General features: G+C 44.1%; 1 protein-coding gene across 16 annotated transcripts in view; it reads right to left on the bottom strand.

Moving 5' to 3' along the window:
* The window catches only part of KALRN (kalirin RhoGEF kinase), a 694786-nt gene that overhangs the window by 60285 nt on the left and 613038 nt on the right, over positions 1-21463 (bottom strand). For all 16 annotated transcript variants that reach the window (XM_030802195.1, XM_030802198.1, XM_030802200.1 and 13 more), the window contains 10 exons: positions 18603-18733; positions 13858-13924; positions 11981-12084; positions 11729-11798; positions 11015-11101; positions 10074-10166; positions 8558-8608; positions 7603-7680; positions 2912-3097; positions 2363-2534 (listed from right to left, as the gene is read on the bottom strand). In XM_030802195.1, the coding sequence (XP_030658055.1) occupies positions 2363-2534; positions 2912-3097; positions 7603-7680; positions 8558-8608; positions 10074-10166; positions 11015-11101; positions 11729-11798; positions 11981-12084; positions 13858-13924; positions 18603-18733 (1039 nt within the window). The remainder of the gene's footprint in view (positions 1-2362; positions 2535-2911; positions 3098-7602; positions 7681-8557; positions 8609-10073; positions 10167-11014; positions 11102-11728; positions 11799-11980; positions 12085-13857; positions 13925-18602; positions 18734-21463) is intronic.

Here is a 21463-nt window from a genome sequence, read left to right as displayed (position 1 = left end):
ATTTTATGAATCAATTCCCATCATATGGAATTGTGATATTACCTGGTTATTTACAATAATTATGCTAAAACATTTGAAAATAGAATGTCTTCTTAAATAAGCTAAATAGACAGCCTGCATTCTTTCACCAGCCTCTATTTGAATAACTTAGTTCTCAGAATCAAGAAAATTGCAACCCTACAGGGTTTGTTTTTGACTGATAGATACAGTGTCTTATGTCTGATCCTGTTTCTTTCTTCACTTTGGTTGCTAGGGAGATCATAAATACATGAGTGCCCTAACACTAGCACCTATACTGCAGTTTTGTGGTTCACAACCTTAATTTGAAGTCCTATAGCTGTGGATTCAAGTCCTGTTTCTATCGCTTACTGTTTCTGTGACCTTGGACAAGTTCTGAGTCTCCTTTTCCTCACTTGAAAAAAGTAGGACAATAGTACTTACCTCTCCATGTTGATGTGAGGATTAAATATGAAAAACCATGTAAAATGCTTAGCATAGTGCCTGGCACAGAGCAAGGATTCAATACACGGGAGCCATTATTGTTATGTCAATAACTTCTTGTTTCAACTTACTGTTGTACCTTATTTTTCTTTTGTCCCAAATTGATGAATTTTAAAATTCCTAATTTCAGCTTAGAATCTATCAGAAACTCCTAATTAATAGAATGCAATTTAAACAGATATATTTTACATATGCACACATTTTTGCATAAAATTATTTTATCAACAAAAGTGTTCATTCGAAGTCATATATTATATTCAGAAATCATAAGCCATATAAAACTTTCATTACCATCCCTCAGGGCTGGGCTGGTGTTTAATTTTAGACGTTTTAGAGTGAAAAGAATCCTAGAGATCACTTAGTCTAGTTGTTTTTCACCAAATTTTTTTTACAGTTGAGGGCCAGGAGCCTGGCCCAAAAATACTTTCTGTAAGTGCAAAATTGCTTTGAAGTCTCATGTTCTATCTTAAAAAGTCATGGCATCCTGTTACATGATCTCCTTCTATTTGTCTTTAAAACACTGTGCTAAATCCCTTATAATATAGGGAAACTGATATTGTAGGGAGGATGCCAGGTTTCCTGCTTCCAGGAAGACTGGCCCATCACAAAGCATGCCAGCATGGGCAGAGTAGAGCTACCTGAACTCTTTTTTTCACAAAACCAGCCACAAGGCCCAGATAAATGTCATGACCTCCTCAAGGTCTTCAACTCATATGTCACCTTTTATCTTTCCCTTCAGCATTCAGTTCCATTCTAGACACCCAGAAAATGCTGTATTTGGATCATTTGAAAGAGTCCAGATCCTAGTACAGGCATGAAAAGGTGGCACACCCGAGGATGGGCCTGTACATGTGTACATGTGTGTACCTGTGTGTGCACTCATGTGAGCACATACGGCCATGTAGTACAGATCTCAGGACAGGCAGGAAGAGGTGGTATACCCAAAGGTGGTTGTGTGTGTGTGTGTGTGTGTGCGCGCACGCGCGCGCGTGTGTGTGTGTGTGTCTCTACACAGGCATATGTGTTTTCTGAGTCTTCAGGTTTACTTCATTACTAGTTACATTTTGCATTCAACTTCAAGCTCTATTTCTGCTTGGTTAGACTTCTGAGCTAACCAAGTCAACAGAGATCAGCCACTAGCTTAAAATCGCATACCCCTTTCCCATGCCAAGCTCAGTGTGAAGAAAACCCCAGCAGGGGAAAAATAAAGAAATATATACAAAGTGGCAACTCTACTTCACTCCAGTTCACACCACCCATGAGGGAGCTCCTGCAAGGGCCACAAAGAGCTACACCCTCTGTGTAACCACAAATTTTCTTCTAGGAAGTTTCAGGGTATTACAGAAATTTAAAGTTAGCAATCATCTCTCATTTAAAAGGGGTAAGGTTGGCTAGCAATGTGGCTTATGTAGGCTCTCACACTGTTGGGAGCAGAGGAGGGATTTGAACTGATCGGCCAACTCTCATTTATCTCTAGTTAACACTAGAGAAGCTGTGAGAAGTGGAAAAACACATGTCATTTCTAGCCGGTCCTGGTCCCTTAGACACAGAGGATGTGCCTATCTCAGACTTTTGCCCAAATTAGTACCAGGTGGTAGTGATGGCCACAAGACATATATCCTGTGTCCTATAAACAAAATCTCTTCTATCAGAAAGATGGAGCTTCTTTTTCATACCCTATCTGTTGTACTTGTATATTCAGATTCAGAAAAATTCTAAAGTGTTTCTGAAAACTACAAAGTTGGAGTTCCTATAAAATGTGATCTGGGTTCATAACTCAACATGAACCCAGACTCAAGGAAGCTTAGAGGTTGCGGAGTCCCCTGACATAGCCCTGCAAGAAACCAAGCCCAGCACCCACCATTCAAAAAGTCTCGCTGTGTTTCTAAGACTTGATTGATGTCCTGTACCCAGGCCTGCTGGATGTCAGCGTTGGCGGCTTGCAGAATGACCCTTTCAGAAGTCTCCCTGTTCATGAGTGCAAACTTGCAGGGATCATTGTCCACATTCTCCTCCAGGACCAAGTAATTCATCTGGAAGAAAACAAGTTGATCCTTTTTACATTTAAGAGATTTTTAAAAAATCAGCAACATATTACCGTTCCTCAAAGTTTCTATTTCAGGACAAGCTTCCAAATTTTGCCCTGGATCCAGCAGGACAGTACTTAGGTTTTGGTCTCTGGGTGAGTGACACGATCCCAGGGAACCTGCAGGATCATGCTGGAGACAGGCTCAGCCTGTCACTTCAGCTCACAGATAATCACTGTCGTTCAACCTCCGTGACCGAACGTTATTAGGCTGAAAGATCTTCACGGTTCTGGATGTCACAACTCCAGTGCCTCATCTTAGGGAAGCAGCTCCCAAGAGCTGGGCTCTTCCTTGCCTCTTCTCCCCGCCATTGGGATCCTCACCTTGATGCTCCTTTTGAACATGTAGCCAGGGGTGAGGGATCCCTTCCTGAGCAGTTCACTGAAGATGACAATCTGCTCGAAGAGGAACACGCGCCTCTCTTTGGTCCGGGACTGCATGCCCGCATCCAGCTCGATCACATAGAATGTGTCCTGCTGCAGCAGCTTCCCCTGAGCAGTCAGGGTGCCCTGAAGGAAAGACGGGCTGGGGTGAAGTGATTGAAAAATGGGGAGAGGGCCACTGCCCTCTGGGTCCACAGAACCTCCCCATCTGGGGATACGGGCAACAAATCTGACAACAAAAGCCTCAGGGCTCTAGGAAGAGACTGAATTAGGACCCACCCACTCATCCAGGGGCCGACCTTGGCCACTTTCCTGTTCACACAAGGGCCCTGGAAGGAAAGGGAAAGCAAGCTGTGGAACCACTGAGAAATAGCTCCAGGCAAATGCCAGAAGGCAGGAAGGTAATACTATTAGCAGAAAAGCCATAATCCTGGCCCTTCTTGTTTTTTATTGAAAGGACAATAGAAAGTAGGTGACACTTGGAGCTAGAAGTGGCCTTTCCATCCTCAGAGCTCTGAGAACGGTGCCTGCCTGGTTCATTTGCAGTATGGGCCAAGGACTAAGGGCATTCTCATGGCCACCAACCTTGAACTCACCTGTAGACAAGGGAAGTGATGAAGGCAGGACCACAGATACTCTGATAAGTCACTCCCTTCTCTTCTTCAATTATTTTAGGATGGGGAAATTCTGAAATCTTAGTTTGTAGTTATAGGCCAAAAGGGAAAGTTAGGGGGACCTATAGATAGGTCTCCTATATTTTATAAGCGGGTAGATACTTTTCAGGGTTCTGTGATTCTTCTAAAAATGACTCCAGGGTGGGTGCGGTGGCTCATGCCTGTAATCCCAGAACTTTGGGAGGCCAAGCCAGGTGGATTACCTGAGGTCAGGAGTTCAAGACCAGCCTGCCCAACATGGCGAAACCTCATCTTTACTAAAAATATAAAAATTAGCCTGGTGTGGTGGCGTGTGCCTGTAGTCCCAGCTACTTAGGAGGCTGAGGCACAAGGATCACTTGAACCTGGGAGGTGGAGGTTGTGGTGAGCTGAAACTGCACCACTGTACTCCAACCTGGGCAACAGAGCGAGATTCTGTATCTAAATAAATAAATAGATAAATTTTAAAAAATTAATTAAAAAAAATGATTCCAGCTACTAGGCCACCTGACACCTAGCCGAGGAGGTATAACCTATTTGGTTTGCCAGTTTCTAATGAGATTTTCAGAGACATCTTCACAGCTTCAAAGGGAATATGGCCCAACCGAGAAAGTCTTCCCAGACTCTGTCAAAGCACCTTGCATTTCTATTGCTTTGCAACAAGAAGACCCTGACATCAGAGAGAGCAATCAGAGGGCCTCCTCTGAAATGCAGGTGCTCTTTCTCAGGCAACAACTCTGCCCTTTGGTGCAAACGTGGCCATTCCCTTCATGTGATGCCTTATTCCAAACACTAGCCGGCAGAGGGGTCATTTTTCTTTTGTGTTCCTGAGAAGTCCCTGCCCTCTGCTTGGATCATGGCTCCTTACTGCCAATGTCAGCGGCCAAACAGGCTTATCTCTACCCTGGTCCAAAGTTAATATTAAGCCAGTGACCAGCTAGCCAGGAAAGCTCTATTAATATTACACAAGAACCTATCATGGGTTATAGCTCGGCCAGCACCAAAGGGAAAGCCAGGGGATCTGAAAATGGAGGGGAATTTAAAAGAGGAGGATCTAACTTCTCTCAAGCCCAAAGCCATGAGCTGAGGGAATAGACACATGCTCACTGTTCTTCCCAGTTAGCTGAAGGAATGCAAAAAGCAGGTTCTGGTGGCTTGACAAAAACAGGAGACAGCAGTGCTTAACTTAAAAGCTTGATTCTGGGCCGGGCGCAGTGGCTCACGCCTGTAATGCTAGCACTTTAGGAGGCCGAGGCCGGCAGATCATGAGGTCAGGTGTTCAAGACCAGCCTGGCCAGCATGGTGAAACCCCGTCTCTACTAAAAATACAAAAATTAGCCAGGCATGGTGGCACCTGCCTGTAATCCCAGCTACTTGGGAGGCTGAGGCAGGAGAATCGCCTGAACCCAGGAGGCGGAGGTTGCAGTGAGGTGAGATCATGCCACTGCACTCCAGCCTGGGCGACAGAACAAGACTCCATCTCAAAAAAAAAAAAAAAAAAGCTTGATTCTGTGCTTGTGGGTGCCCTTACAAGGACACACACACACACATACACACACGCACGCACGCACAGGTACAACACAGCTCCTGTGAAGTTTAACTTGGGGCAGACAGCACAGTCAGTCACTCCTCCTGCCAGTGGTCACTTCCTCCAGAGACCCAGAGAAGCACAGTTAGACTCCTGTTCAGAAAACATGGGGCCTTCAAGGTTGAAGAGCAAAAGGGATCTCTTGGTTTGTTCAGTATAGCCTCAGACCTGATGTAATACCAAGGGGAAAAGTATAAAACTCCACCCAGTATGACCGAAGAAAAATGGTTAAGAACTCAGTGTGTGTCTGCCGAGTAACCCTGCTTACACTAATGTCTCCGGCCTGCTTTGGAAGACCAACAGCCTACGAAAAATGCACAGCAAAGAAAACCATCCACATAGTTCCTGTCACAGCAAAGCATGAAAATCAGACAGGGACACATGGGATGGGCTGAAAGGGCAAGGAGGAGAAGAGAATTTGGCTCAAGAATGTCATGAATCCAATGCATGAAAGCAAACTTAAATATACTATCCCCTAAATTACTCATACAGTGGTATGAGTATGAGTCAACTATATCTCTGTCTTGTATCTATTCCATTCCAGTTTAGCCAGAAAAAAAAAAAAACAAAAACAAGCCATTTATTTCTGAATTATCTCAAATTCTAGGAATCCCTTTGCCCCAAAAAGGAATAATGAAAGCTTAGGTTTCAGACTGCTGGGAAATAGAAGATCCACATCTTTCTCTAAAGGGATCAACAACTACTAGGTACCAATCAATAATTGTGTCAGTTCCAATTTTATCATATTAATCTTAAAAACATATTATGTGTGGTTAATTTATTAGGTTTGGATATACATTAATAACAGTTATTAAGTTTAAATTAGAAAGTCAATTTGCTCTTCAAAGGTTCACTGTTATGGGCTGAATTGTGTTTTCTCTCCTTCCATGCCCCCCATCAATTCCTATGTTGAAGTCCTAGCCCCTGAAGTCCCAGAATGTCAGCATGTGACCTTATTGGGAAATGGGGTCTTTACAGAGGCAATCGAGTTAAAGTGAAGTAGTCATGCCAGTAAGCCCTAATAGAATAGGACTGATGTCCTTATTAAAAAAAAAAAAGGAAACGGCCAGGTGCAGCGGCTCACACCTATAATCCCAGCACTTTGGGAGGCTGAGGGGGGTGGATCACCTGAGGTCGGGAGTTCGACACTAGCCTGACCAACATGGAGAAACCCCGTCTCTACTAAAAATACAAAATATCAGCTGGGCGTGGTGGCATATGCCTGTGATCCCAGCTCCTCGGGAAGCTGAGGCAGGAGAATCGCTTGAACCCAGGAGGAGGAGGTTTTGTTGCCACTGCCTGGGCAACAAGAGCCAAAACTCTGTTAAAAAAAAAAAAAAAAAAAAAGGAAACTTGGCCACAGAGATAACACAGAGGGAAGGGAATGTGAAGATAGATACAGGGAGAATGCCATGTGAACATAAAGACAGCCATCTACAAGCCAAAGAGAAAGGCCTGGGACAGACCCCTCCCTCACAGCTCTCAGGAGGAACCAACCTGACAGTACCTTGATTTCAGACCTCTAGCCTCTAGAAATGTGAGACAATAAATCTCTGTTGTTTAAGCCACCCAATTTATGGTACTTTGTTATGGCAGCCCTAGTAAACTTGTATATTCACTTAAACCAAAATCTTTGGGACACAGCCATTTCCCTGCAGACTTGATTCCCCTCTTCAAATAATGGAACTTTGTACTGTAATGTTTTAGAGTTTTAACTATTCATTTAACTAAAAAGCCAGAACCGCCTTCTCAAAAAACAGGTGTTCCATTCTCCTGCCTAATTCCACTTCTATCACATAGCCCTGCTGTCACTCACAGTCCCTGAGTTTATCAATCAAGAAGGGAAAGGAAGAGGTCACTATCAGGTCTAAACACTCATAAAGAACTCTGGGTCTTTCCTAGCCTGGCAACATGGCAAAACCTCATCTTTATAATATAAAAACTATTTTAAAATAAGCCAGGTATGGTGATGTGTGACTGGAGTCCAGCTTCTCAGGAGGCTGAGGTGGGAGGGCTGCTTGAACCCAGGAGGCTGAGGCTGCAGTAAGTCAGGATTGCACCACTCTGTACTCCAGCCTGGGTGACAGGGCAAGACCCTGTCTCAAAAAAAAAAAAAAAAGAAAAAGAATTCTGGGTCTTTCCAATCTCCTTGGAATTCTGACTTTGGTTTGGACAAATGCTCTGTAACTTCTTATGACCTCCCTACTGCTGGACTTCCTAAAGAGATGCATCTTCCAGGACTGTAAATGAGAGGGGTCCGGGTATGAAGGCATAGTGGTGAGTGAAGGAGGCAGAGGCAGGACACAGGGCTTCAGGGGGAGGAAGCCACAACAGCCTGGACTCCTACTGTCCTGGAGAGAGTGGGCTTAGACGCATTCTTAAAGACTCACCTCAAAGCCCTGCAGACGTCCTAGATTCATCATGTCATTGCAGCGTTTGGGAACAAGGCACATTAACTCCACTGCTTTCTGTGGGAAAGAACAACTGTTACTCAGGAGGGGGAACAGGACTCACGCAGGAAGCTCTTGATAATTCAGTGCTGGAAAACAGGGACTTCATCTCTGGTGGCTCCTTTATTCTAGGAAGGGATGCTGGTTCTGGCTGTCCACTCTGAGAGAGTGTAGGGCTTTCTGTTCCAGAGGGAGGGTGTTGGTCCTCAGCACAGGGGCTCCATGTCAGTCACTGAGCATATGTTGGGGGAATATTACTCAGTCCCTCCTTTCCCTACCTTCCTGTTTTTGTTCATCAATTCCCTTGCCTTCTCAAATTTTCTTTCTTCTCTCTGTTGCTTCCTGGCTGCCCAGGCAACAGCTTAGCCTGGCTTGTGAAACACTAGAGGTTTTAAACTAAAATAATCTGTCAGAATGGTCTGTAACCTCTCTGGCTTAAAATAATCCCATGGTGACATTGTCTCAAAGGACTTCACTTGGAAGTAGTCTGCAGGGTTTGGACAGGGAGGTGAAAATGGAATACTTTATATGTTTGACTCAAATAATACTTGCCTTCACGAATAAAATTGCATGCTGAGGCTTTCGTGCAACTTACATCTAATCCCTGAAGGATATTAAGGGGTTACCCTTTCCCACTATGTGTCACCAGGAGCCAAAAGAACACCAGTGGGGCTAAGCTCTAGTCCACCCCAGGACAGATTTCTCGAGTTCTAGGAAACACTGTGTTAACACTTGTCATTCCTCAAGTAGGTACAAAGCTGTTTACAAGAGCCTCTTACTGTCTGAGAGGGGTCCACCGGGATCTGTGGTCCTCCTGAGACAATCTTTTCCCCTCTAGAGAAAGATATCCAATATGGTCCCTAAGAACAGCAAGGATTACATGCAGAAAACTCACCTCGATATCTGAACACTCCAAACCAGCCTTCTCACTGTATCTCAGGAAGTCCTAACAAGTAGGGGAAGCAGGGAAGAGTGTGGGAAGGGGTAAAATTAGTAAAATAGCTGGGGAAAAACTTATCATAAAAATACAGTAACACCCTGGAGACTTTCCTTCCCAGCAGAGGTGGCAATGGTTTAGAGTAGCTGAGAAATGAAATTATGAGTCATGTAAGATGTAATAACATAGAGAGAACTCCCAGAATATTCAAAGTTTCTTTTTTTCTTTTTTTTTCTTTTTTTTTTTTTTATGAGACAGAGTCTCACTCTGTTGCCCAGGCTGGAGTGCAGTGGTGCAATTTCGGCTCACTGTAACCTCTGCCTCCTAGGTTCAAGCGATTCTCCTGCCTCAGCCTCCTGAGTAGCTGGGATTACAGGCAAGTGCCACCACGCTCAGCTAATTTTTGTATTTTCGGTAGAGAAGTGTTTAGCCATGTTGGCCAGGTTGGTCTCCAACTCCTGACCTCAGGTGATCCACCTGCCTCGGTCTCCCAAAGTGCTGGGATTACAGGTGTGAGTGACTGCACCCAGCCTCAAAATTTCAAAGCTATGGGAGAAGGAAGAGTGAGAGGAAGGGAAGACAAAGGAAAGGGGGATTATGACAAGAAAGGAGAGAAAGGAAAGTTAAGTCTCTCTTTTCTATTTAGCCTCCTAGTTCCATAAGATGAATCAAGTTAAGCCATTGTTTAAAATATAATTAGGCCAGGCACAGTGGCTCATGCCTGTAATCTCAACACTTTGGGAGGCCAAGGTGGGAGGACTGCCTGAGGCCAGGAGTTTGAGACCAGCCTGAGCAACATAGTGAGACCCTGTCTCTATAAGAAAAATAAAAAAATTAGCTAGGCATGATGGCATGCATCTGTTGTCCTAGCTACTTGGGAGGCTGAGAAGGGAGGATCGCTTGAACTCAGGCATTTGAGGCTGCAGTGAGCTATGACTGTGCCACTGCACTGCAGCCTGGGTGACAGAGTGAGACCCTGCCTCAAATATATACATATATATTATATTTTATAATATATATTGATTATATATAAAATATATTGATTTTATATAATATATTGATTTTATATATATATATATATATAATCAAATTTTAGGTATTACTAATCTAAGATTTCTAAAGCCTTGCCTTTCCCTTTCTTTCTCCCTTGTAGTCCACTCTGATTTTATATTCTTCTTATTTTTTAAAGGTATCAAGTCAATGATTGAGACAAAGTAAGAATGTGAATTGAAAAAATAAAATCAAGTAACAACCCACCTTAAGGGCAGGAAGAACAACCATGCAGTTTATGTGGGGGCAAAGCTGATGGGGTAACCAGCAGTTAGATAAAAGTTCCCACGTCCCTACCACTCCTCCCACAGTTCACAGTCCTTTGGGACAGTGTGGTGGAGGCAGAACCCCTAGCTCTACTGCTAACCTGCTCTGAGCTTGAGGGACCCTTCTCCAGCCCTGACCCAGGCTCCCAGCTTCTTACCTTGAGGAGCAACTGGTATTTTGTTATTCTCTGAATGGGCTTGATGAGGAAGTCACTCAGTGTCAGCCTCTGATTTATCTCCTGTTTTACCTCCTGAAACACAGGCAGCAATATTAGAAGAAAAAGGAACTGAAGAACTGGGGTGCTCTGAATCAGGGTTCAAAGGCATGGAAGACAGGTCTGCATGTTTTCCAATGAAGCTGAAGAATCTTTAAGCATCTTTAAGCAATGTGAGGGGTAAAATTGCCTAGAGGACTGTTTACTTGTTATGAACAACACGTAACACACATCACCACTGGCTTCCTGCCATCCTCCCATGCTTTTACAGTGAGCACTTCCACACCTTGGTCTTCACCCCAGTCCTGGGAGACAAGCTGGAGGAGCCTTATTCTCTCCACTGCTTCAGGGCAAAGTCAGGGAAAAGGGGCTTCTCCTAGGACACACAAGCCTATGGAGCCGGGCCTTAAACTTAGATCTCCAAACACTCAGCTGAGTGCTCTTTCTAAGTGATGATGCTGCCTTTCTCCTAGCAAAATAAATCCTTCCAGGCTAGGCCAAGCAAACTAGGAAGTGGCTGCAAACCCTTCAACCAACAGAAGGCTCCTCAGTAAGTGGTCCCTGGGGGACTGGTGGGTACAGTCTGCTCCCACTTAAGAAGAACTGGAGCTTCTCAAACCATCTCTGTGTTCAGGCTTGTTCTGCAAATGGGGGCTTCTCAAATCAGAACCCAGACTGGGCCACCTCAGCTCCTCTCAAGTGAAGGTGCTCATGAGAATTTAAGAAGCTGCTTTCTCTGTTGAGGCAGCTATTCTTGCCATGAAGGGGTCAACGGTGCTGTGTGGGGGTCACATATGGATGGATGATGTCTGGTATTTCTGAAAGTGGCTGTCTTGGCCTGAGTTTTCCTCTCACCCCGGTTCAGCAAAGCCTGCACAGCTTACCTCAAAGTAGGCATCATACTCAGCAACGATGTACTCTGAGCGCGGCTTATTCTGACAATACCACACGTAGATGTGCAGCTTCCGCTCCTGAAAGAGCAGAGAGAGACATGTGGACAGTCAGGCATCTTGTGTCTTTTGTTCAATCTCAGAGTGCCGTGCTGGCCACCATGTGGACAAAGGACAAAGACGTACTTGGGGACGCACCAAGGCAGCTGAATATCAGGGATATAAATGTGGTGGGCAAGAGCCAATTTCCAAATCTCCAAGGTGGTCAAAAACACAAACAAAAAACTTAGAGAGGGCTGAGAAGGAAGGTCAGTCAAGGAAGAGCAGAAGAGAAGAAATTTTATTATTTTTTTTCTGAGACGGGGTCTCGCTCTGTCACCCAGGCTGGAGTGCAGGGTGGGGCCGTCATGGCTCACTGCAGTCTTGACCTCCCAGGCTCAAGCGATCCTCCTGTCTCAGCCCCCAAAGTGGCTAGGACTGTAGGCATGTGCCACCAGCCCTGGTTAATTTTTAAATTCTTCGTAGAGATGGGGGCCTCACTATGTTGCCCAGGCTGGTCTTAATTCCTGGGCTCAAGCAACCCTCCCACCTTGGCCTCCTAAAGTGTTGGAATTACAGGTGTGAGCCACTGTGTCTGGCCAGGATTTCAAAATGAATATAAATGAGCCTAGTGAAGGAGTTAGGGAGGAGGTGATGGGAGACACTCACATGCTTAATAAAGAGCTGTGCCAATCTGTCTTGCTCCTGGATACACTTTTCCAGTTCCGCCAGGAAAAAACTAAAAGGAGAAAGGGGATAAGAGAAGGAAGCCACATTATTCAGAACTGTATTATTTCTCAATAATAAGATGAGTTACAGAAGACTCTCCCCTAAGCCCTACTCCTTGAGTCAGATGCAGGAAGAGGACTCAAGTCCTGGGTTCCCAGGACACTGGATCCTCGGGGCAGCATTAACACTTACTCTTTATGCCAGTCATAAATCTGATGAATATTTCCAAACACGATTTTGTCCTTTCCTCGCATATCCTCAGGGACACCCTTTTCTTCTATTCTCTTCATGAAGCCCTGCAGCAGCAAAGGCAATGGTTAGTAGCATATTTTCACAGGAAAGCTTTCTGGGCCATGCCACACACCACAGCACCCCTGCGAGTCCACATTGTGTGTGAGTTTGAGGACAAATGCTTCTGTGGTTTCTCACTATTCAACCAGGTCTTTTACCCCCGGTGCAGAGCAATAAAGAAAACTTTTTTGAGTTTCAGGATCCCCTTCTTTGTCTCCAGTCCCCTTAAGAAAGCAGAGCATAGAAGAAAACAATAAGCTGTCCCTCTTCCTTCTCCCAATCCAAGTTAATCAGGTCTGTAAAGGCTCAGAACTAGATACATCTGGCCTAGAAGTAAGTCTTAATATGTTAATACTTTATAGTCTATAAAACGTGATCATAGAGAATTTCGTTTCTGTTTTAAAATCAGGTTTTGAGGTTGGACAGGTAGCATTATCCCCATCTGACGGACAAGAAAACCCAGGCACCTGGGTGTTGGATGATGACTTGTCCCATAATCGCACCGCTGATGTCTGAGTTCCCTGCATTTCAGCCTCCCAGTCTTCAGATTCCCTCGTCCTCTACTCCTGGGCTGGACTGCATACGGAAGCTGCTGTACCTCTTCCACCCCCCAGCCCCACAAAAAAACAAGAATAACTTTCCATAAGTTAAAATTCAGGTCTTCTATATGCCTGGTTAATCTGTTTATTCAAGGTTCAGGATAAGCAAATACAAAACCCTAAGTCAGCAGATTTCACAGGATGGGAACTCAGGCCAAATGTAAGGAACTGGCAGGCAATGTAGGCTTTAGGCACAGAATTTTTATTTTTTTGTTTTATTTTTATTTTTATTTTTTTTTGAGATGGAGTCTTGCTCTGTCACCCAGGCTGGAGTGTGGTGGCGCGATCTCAGCTCACTGCAAGCTCCACCTCCCAGGTTCACGCCATTCTCCTGCCTCAGCCTCACGAGTAGCTGGGACTACAGGCACCCACCACCACGCCCGGCTAATTTTTTTTGTGTTTTTAGTAGAGATGGGGTTTCACTGTGTTAGCCAGGATGGTCTCGATCTCCTGATCTTGTGATCCGCCCGTCTTGGCCTCTCAAAGTGCTGGGATTACAGGCATGAGCCACCGCACCTGGCCGAGAACTTTTAGACTTCATGTTTTCAAGATGATTAACAATAGGGATCTAAGCCATTCAAATTACCCACTTACTTTCTCAGGCTTTTTTTTTCATCCAAGTGTCTAAGTCCCTCTTAAGTGAATCCCTACAGAGCCAGATTTGTTTAATTTACTACCAAGTTGACTCTTAACTGTGGACCTGTCAACCTTGCTCATTGGTGGGCTTTTCTTTTATCTGTCTTTTTGTTAGCTATAACACTTCTCCTTAAAATCTATGGAAATGTATAAGCCCTAAGATCCCACTAAGAATGAACGGTTTTATGCCTATGTGGCTCATAGCTCTGAAGAATATATGTCCACATAGTTAAACATCAAAAAAAAGCTCTTAAGACAATAGCTTGGTCACCTAAAACAAAGTGGAATGAGTTCCACTCTAACCAAGAGGCTCCCCCAAATGCTATAACATTCGGGCCCCTACTTCCCTCTAAATATCTTATTTCAAGGGGAAAAGAAAAATATTGCCTACATATTCTACTTATTATCATTTCTATTTTCATTTCTGCAAGTGCTCAGACAGTAAAGTACACGTAACCATCAGATTAAAACACCTTGGCCTAGGTAGGGTCCAATGTGCTCCTGGTTGGGTAAGCACAGACCCACCTGGAACCCTCTACTTACCTCCACCACAATGCCCAGATCCTTGACATAGTCTTTCTCTGTCTGTACCAGCTCATTCAGGACAAACCTGAGCAGGAGATTAAGAACAATGAGTGTTCCTCTTCATTGTTAAGCCAAAGATCTTCACTTAAGTTCACAGAAAAGTTACTTTGGCACCTTTATGACAAGTCCCCTTAAAACATGCACACTTATCTCCTGGGAAAGATGCTTACGGATGCTTTCCCTACAGGAGGCCCTACTGAAGGGCTGAGGACACCAAGGCCAGAAAGGACTTCCCCAGGTGACATACAATAGTCACATGAAAAATGATGCTCAGCACCTAGCATTCTTCTTTCCATTCGTCATGTGTTTCTCCCTCACCTACAACTGAACAATTGTATAGACAGAGGGCAGAAAGAATGACAACCATTTTGGCAAAACTGAGTTCTGAAAGCTTTAAGGCTGGGCAGGGGTTAAGATGAGACTTTTCTTCCTTCATTTCAGCTCCATTCTTCACTTAACAAGAGGAGAAAGACATTTACTTGATTACCAACCTGTAAGTCCTCCAAGACATGGATAGATATCAAGTGAAGCTTTTAAGATATGGAAGCTGCAATTATTCCGATAGGTATCCACAGTAACTGGCCTGGAAAATCCCCAGTCAAGGCCAGAAAGATGGACTGCAGACATCCCAAAATCACACCTTTAATGCAGCACTACCTTTTCCAGGATGCAGGATTTAATAATTACAAGGACATTTGCCCTCTTGGTTTCTTTCTTGTTAATTCTTTCTACCATTTACTATGTGCCACTCCCTTCATCTGGGTTTCCCCAGGCTTATAATAAGGTAGGTATTGTAAAGCCTATTTTATATAAATGAAAATGCGGAGACAGAAAGATTAGGTAACCTGACCATGATTACAAAATGAGTAGCAGAGCCAGGATTTGAACCCAGTTGTGTAAGAGTCCAAAGACCATGCTCTTTCCCAGCAGCCCATTGCCTGGTAAACTACTCTGACTGGCTCTTGGGAGTCCCTGAAGCCTCAAACCCAAACACTCTTTCTGTCTTTTGTCCAGACACTAAAGAGCTTTACATAAAATGCTAATGGTTGTGCACAGGGGCAGGGTGGTGCTGTGCAACCTACTGGAGTCAAACTCCTCCAATCTGATTGGAACGAGTTTTGCCTGGGACCACACAATTGCATTTTGGGCCCAAGTAGCAGAAAGGATAAAGTTCTGAGATGTCAAAGTGGGACCCCAGCACAAGGGTTGTAACCGTTTTGAACCCAGGAAGCAATTCATCTGAAATTCTTGCTCCGTATAGCCCCAGAAGCCACCACATTCCTGGGGCCTGGGGCCTCTGGGCAATGGGGAGGAAGCAGAGGAACACATGCTTCTTTATCAGTGCACCCAGCACTTCCAACAGCTCCCTCTCTAGCACAGACAATCATGTGTTTTAGGCCACAGGAAGGAACTGGCAAGGCCAAATAAAAGCATTTAAATATATCTTTACCATGGCCCAAGTTACTGCCTGGTAGAAAGTGGCAAAAGAAAACCCACAGGAAAGTTATAGTAGGAATATGGGGCTGGGAGGGCCCTCTGGAGATGAAGTCCAGCTCTCGGTCTCCAGGCGATATTTTTATCCTAAGCTATTTGCTGACAGATGAGGGCTATCTTTGGCTTCTCAGCCTTTAGATAAGGGAACTGTACTAGGTGCTGCTAGTGGACCTGTCATCTCTTCCCTTGAAGGGTTAATGAAGGAAGACCATGACGTATTAAAAGACATTCTGAAGAGTGACATCAAGGATTTAAATTGCAGGCATTGCAAGGCAGTGCACAATTAATTGCCAAATGAACTGACAACAAGGCATGTTTTTCATGATAAGTTCTTATCAGTAGAAGTCATTTACAAACAAATGTTATTCTTTGGTCCAACTAAAATTATTTCAGCTACTGGTTAGAACCACTTCTAACCTCCTTTCACAGGGATAGGGAATGGCCGGTCTTCCACAGAAAATCCCTTAGATTCATTGCACTGGCTGTTCTCTCTCTTGAGAACACTTTTTCTCCATGGCTAATTTACCTCCCCCGGTCTTTGTGCAAATGCCAGGGCCATTTAAAATTGCAACATGGCCTCATTTATTCTCTGGATCTCCCTTACACTGCTCTATTTTTTTTTCTTTTTCTTGTTTCCAACATAATACATAATTTATTTTGTTTATTGTCTGATTTCTCCCACTAGAATTTAAACTTGCCATGAGAGCAAAGACTTATGTTGTTATTATTATTTGTCTTATTCACTGATGTATCCCACTGATGGTACATACTGGTGTTAGACCGGTATTTGTTGAATGAATGACTAAAACTTGAAGACAAGTAACTCCATTCTCAACTTTTTTCTTCTCCTGGACAAATGACTATTTGTGTTCATCTTTTCTCCACGGAGCTCTCATTTAACCCTTTGATGCCCTACTGCCATCTTCTGGATTGAGTCTTGGTTCACTACACCCCTCAGCCTCTGGCCTCACATATGGTTTACAGTGAAACACCTATACACCACCCTTTCATCATGACCATAAAGTACAGCAGGAGAGAATAAGGATGACATATAGTAAGAGGTATGAGATACTCTAACAGCTGCATTTGCAGGATAGCTCAGGATGTGAAGAGGGGTGGATTTTGGCAAGAATGAGGAGGGAGAAGAGATGAGTAAAGTGGGCAAAAGAGACAGCAAACTTTTGTGGCCTGTTGAATCTGGACAATGGCTTAAATGACTGCTCAAAGGCCGGTTCAAGCTACATGCTAAGAGTAGTGACTGGCAGCCGGGCACGGTGGCTCATGCCTGTAATCCCAGCACTTTGGGAGGCTGAGGCGGGCGGATCACGAGGTCAGGAGATTGAGACCACCCTGGCTAACACGGTGAAACCCCGTCTCTACTAAAAATACAAAAAATTAACCGGGCGCGGTGGTGGGTGCCTATAGTCCCAGCTACTCGGGAGGCTGAGGCAGGAGAATGGTGTGAACCCAGGAGGCAGAGCTTGCAGTGAGCCGAGACAGCGCCACTGCACTCTGGCCTGGGTGAAAGAGCGAGACTTTGTCTCAAAAAAAAAAAAATAGTAATGACTGGCTTTTCCCAGGGTCACCTGCCACCTCAGAGGTCACCTTCCTGACTTAAGCTTTGCTTTGGCTTGACAAAGGACTAAGACATCAGCTCCAACTCGGCCTCACCTGTGTAACAACAACCTGAGAAGCTAAGGAGACTCAGCTTTGTGCAAGTCCTAGGAAATTTCCCTTTGGGGGATGGCATTTCTTAACCTCTATTACACTTACCAACTTCTTGGGGTTCTCCCTGAGTACTCACAAAGCTGAGGGGATAAATATGGAATTTCAGGATTTACATGCTACTTATTCATCTCCACTATGAAGTGATAGCCCTGCTTTCAAACCAGGCCTTCACTGTGATGTTCTCACTTTTGTTTCCTAGGAAACAAAAACTCATAAATAGACACTTTGTACATTCTAGGTAACAGAAGGACCTGGTCTCACTTATTTTTGCTAGTTTTCATGTCTGTGGCCAGGCTAAAGGAGTGATGAATTTGAGAGAGAAAGGCAGGCTAATTAACAGCAGGGAGACACCCTTTACACCTGCCTTCCCAATTCTCACTACTGCTTATAATCTCTCACATGCTGAGCTATGTCTAAGACTCATCAGTAGCTCTGCTTCCAACACAGAGTCAAACCCTAAACAAGAAAACAAAAGTTGGCCGAGTGTAGTGGATCCTGCCTGTAATCCCAACAGTTTGGGAGGCTGAGGCAGGAGGATTACTTGAGCCTAGGAGTCCCAGACCAGCCAGGGCAACAAAACGAGATTCCATCTCTACAAAAAATAAAATAATTAGCCAGGCATGGTGGTGCACACCTGGAGTCCCAGCTACTTGGGAGGCTGAGGTGAGAGGATCCCTTGAGCCCAGGAGGTCAAGGCTGCAGTGAGCTATGATCATACCACTGCACTTTAGTCTGGGTGACCAAGCAAGACCCTGTCTCAAAAAAAGAAAAAAAAAAAAAAGAAAGAAAAGAAAAAGAAAATGAAAGTTTTGGAGGAGTTCTGCTTTTGCACTAGTGGTATCTGGTATATTCTTGATCAACTAAAATAATAGATTGACTTCATATCAACATAGGTAACTCTTGCATAACATGGGACTGTTCTGCATTATGAATTTTATTTTACCACTAACTATTTAAAGTGGAGAAGAAGTTCTCGTGGAACTAATCCCAGAAACAGATGCAAAATTAAAACCTTTGGAGAAGGAGTAGAGACAGGACCTGCTTGGTGGTACAACAGCTCCTTCCTCTATATATAACTTTCCTACATTTGGGGAAATGTTTTCTTAGATGACCTCTATCAGACTTTCTGCCATGGTCAGAGACTCTCTGATTCTACAGGCCCTCAGTAACAGTCTCATAGTTTCCTCAACTTTGCCGTTTTCCTTTTATCACTAAGTTTTAAATTTCTAACAGACCTATGACCACACTTTGTCAGTAATAGCTGCTATCTCATAGAACATACTTTAGCCTAAACTTCAATCAAGTCAGTGCCAAAGTGGCTCAATGTTTATCAGTGCTATGCTGTACAGATCTGAGTCTTAGAATGAATGATGTCAGTGGAAACAGTGTGGGGAACCCCTCTCGAATTCTCCCCAACCTTTGTCCATTGTCCACCGCACTCACATGTGCACCACAGGGAGGAACCTGGGGAAGCCACTTACATCCTGCCTCTCAGGGCCTTGGCTTTCTGTTCTTCTTCTGGGTTTCTAGGAGGTGTGGGTGGGGCCATCCCCTCATTCAGGCAGCCTGCAGGGTCTTTCAAGCTCCCCCGGTATGAGCCTCCTTCTAGACTCTGAAAAGAGAGAATAAACAGCCTTAGAAAAGTGTACTTTGGAAAGTCATTTGGAATCCCTGTGTCCTCCCAGCCTAGCCACAGACAACATAGAAAATCAGTAGCCAAGGCTGTTCTCACCAAACCACAGTGAAGCACTAGCAGACCAGAGACTTTATCCTCCTGCAGCAGGGAGCCCAAAGCTGCCACCTTCTCAGGCAACCAGAATGTACTTGGCATCTATGTGTTGCCAATTTCCCAGACATAATGAAATTGTCAAAGTGACTATCTCTAGGTAAGTGCTCCAGAGGTAATGCTAACGATTGCAATTCTATACCAAATATGCAGTTACAAAAGAAAACAAGTGAAAAGGGTGAATATGGTACTCTAGAGGGAACTAAGGGTAAAAGAACCTAAATTTGAATCCCAGATCTGCTAGTCACTGAATGATTTATGTGAGACAGCTAAAATTGTTCCACGCTTCAGTTTTTCTCAGTTTTCCTCAGTTTTCAAATTAAATCTTCCCTCTCTACAGATTTCTAAGGAATAGGCAGAGATAATAGCTGTGCAACCCCTACTATAGTTAAAAATGTCCTATGATGATAAGGTTTTCCCCTGTCCCCATGGATGGAACTGTTAACGATAAAAATACTCAAAATGGAGTCAATTTTAACACTTTTACAAGTGTCCTGGAAGAAGGATTACACTGTGACATTTAGCATTTCATTATGCAAATTGGCAGAAGTAGTATGGATACACAGTAAGGCTGGAGAGTAAGGTCAAGTTGGGCAACTGTAAAACAAATAATGACAGACTAATCTAAGGCTATTCTTTATTATTATTATTATTATTATTATTATTATTATTATTATTATTTTATTTTAGAGACAGGGTCTCACTATGTTGCCCAGGCTGGTCTTGAACTCCTGGGCTCAAGTGATCCTCCCGCTTCAGTCTCCCAAAGTGTTGAGATTACAAGCATGAGCCAATGCACCCAGCCATAATTATCTATCTATCTATCTATCTATCTATCTATCTATCTATCTATCTATCATCTATTTTGAGACAGGGTCTCACTCTATTGCCCAGGCTGGAGTACAGTGGTGCAATCATGGCTAACTGCAGCCTTGGCCTCTCAGGCTCAAGCAATCCTCTCACCTCAGCCTCCGAAATAGCTGGGACAGTCATGCACCACCATATCCAGCTAATTGTTTTTTTTTTTTTTTAAGAGACGGGGTCTCATTACGTTGCCCAGGCTGGTCTTGAACTCCTGGGCTCAAGTGATACCCCACCTCAGCCTCTCAAAATGCTGGGAATACAGGTGTGAGACACCGTGCCTGGCCCTAAACTGCTCTTACAAGATGCCTGCCTCAACTAGCTACTGCAGCTAACAGAAACAGTTTCATTTAGTAGTTTTTGAAAACATTAGCCCTAAGGTTAAAGTCACGAAGATTTAAAAAAATGCAGTCCAAAAAGGTAGTAGGAAGTAAAGGCTTCAGCCTGGCCTTCAGTGAGCTGCACTTGGAGTATTGTCACAATGCTCTTAGTTGCTCTATTTTAACATAGGCTAAACAGGTAGAAAAGAAAGGTCAAGAGAAATAAATCAAAAAGTAATGAGGTTCCTGATGGCCCATTTTATAAGAAAAGATGGAGAATATGAAGATTTGAATCTGAAAAACATAACACTAAGCAGAGATATCAAACTTCTTCCATTCCCCCACCCCCAAATTGACAAAATATGCCAAGGGCTGAACATGAATTTGTTACCAACACTAGAAACTGGAACTAAGAGGACAGGGTCTTCAAACTTAAGACAGAATTTCTTTTAACTTGAAATAAAAGTATTCACAGAACAAGTAATCAGCCATGGAAGTTGTTATATCCAGAGCAGCAGTATAGGCTAAAAATATGGAAAGGTCAAGAAGGGTTTAGCTCAATTTATAGATACAGGATCTGTAACCTGTTATTAAGGAAATGAGAGTGTCTGGTGCTTGACAACCAAGCACACAGGCAGGCATTCCAATGACATGTCTCCTGGTGCCATCACCAGAGACAGGCTCCTGGGCAGATGGGCCCAGCTGGTGATTGATCTGATTACATGCCTTTTACTTCCTCTTCTCTCCTTCTCCCCATTGTCCTGTTTCAGCCTTTGTTCTGCAGCCTGTTGAGTGGTAGCATGGTGACTGCAACGCCTGGGAAACAAGCCTTGGTTTATAGGCTCGTCTGACCATTAGATGCTGCTGAAGTTCATTCACAGTTCCATCCCTTTGCCCTTAGAAGAAATGAATGTCTTCCTCTACTGAATTGCTGCTCAGTGGTATCCTCTGTGCTCCTACCCCTTCCCAGGGAGACACCTCTGCCCACAGGCACTCCCATGGAGCATCCAGCTTTGTGTGGTCCACTCTCAACCTTTCTACAGAACGAAGAGCATCTGAGGAGTCCATTAAGTCAAATGGGGAAATACTTCCATCTCCTCCTACCTGACCTGTTCTATGAGCAAAGTAGCCCAAGTTATCTCTAGGGAAGGTCTCTCTGGGATGGCAACACTGAGAGAGAAGGACAAGAGGAAGAAAGAATTTGGTTAAAGCTATATGCTAGGTAGTCTGCCTAAAACAATGGGTTTGATTTTAATGCTTGTTATAATTCAAGAGTGATTGCCTGTGAAGACCTAGCTACCTATGCTAGAATTGGGATACTGAGCCCCAGCTAAGGGCAACTAGGGTTGACCTAAAATTGTCTGTTCTGCTCTTG

Source organism: Nomascus leucogenys, chromosome 21 (assembly GCF_006542625.1).
Source record: "Nomascus leucogenys isolate Asia chromosome 21, Asia_NLE_v1, whole genome shotgun sequence".
NCBI classification, from domain to species: domain Eukaryota; kingdom Metazoa; phylum Chordata; class Mammalia; order Primates; family Hylobatidae; genus Nomascus; species Nomascus leucogenys.
This window is presented reverse-complemented; position numbering and strand designations above follow the sequence as displayed.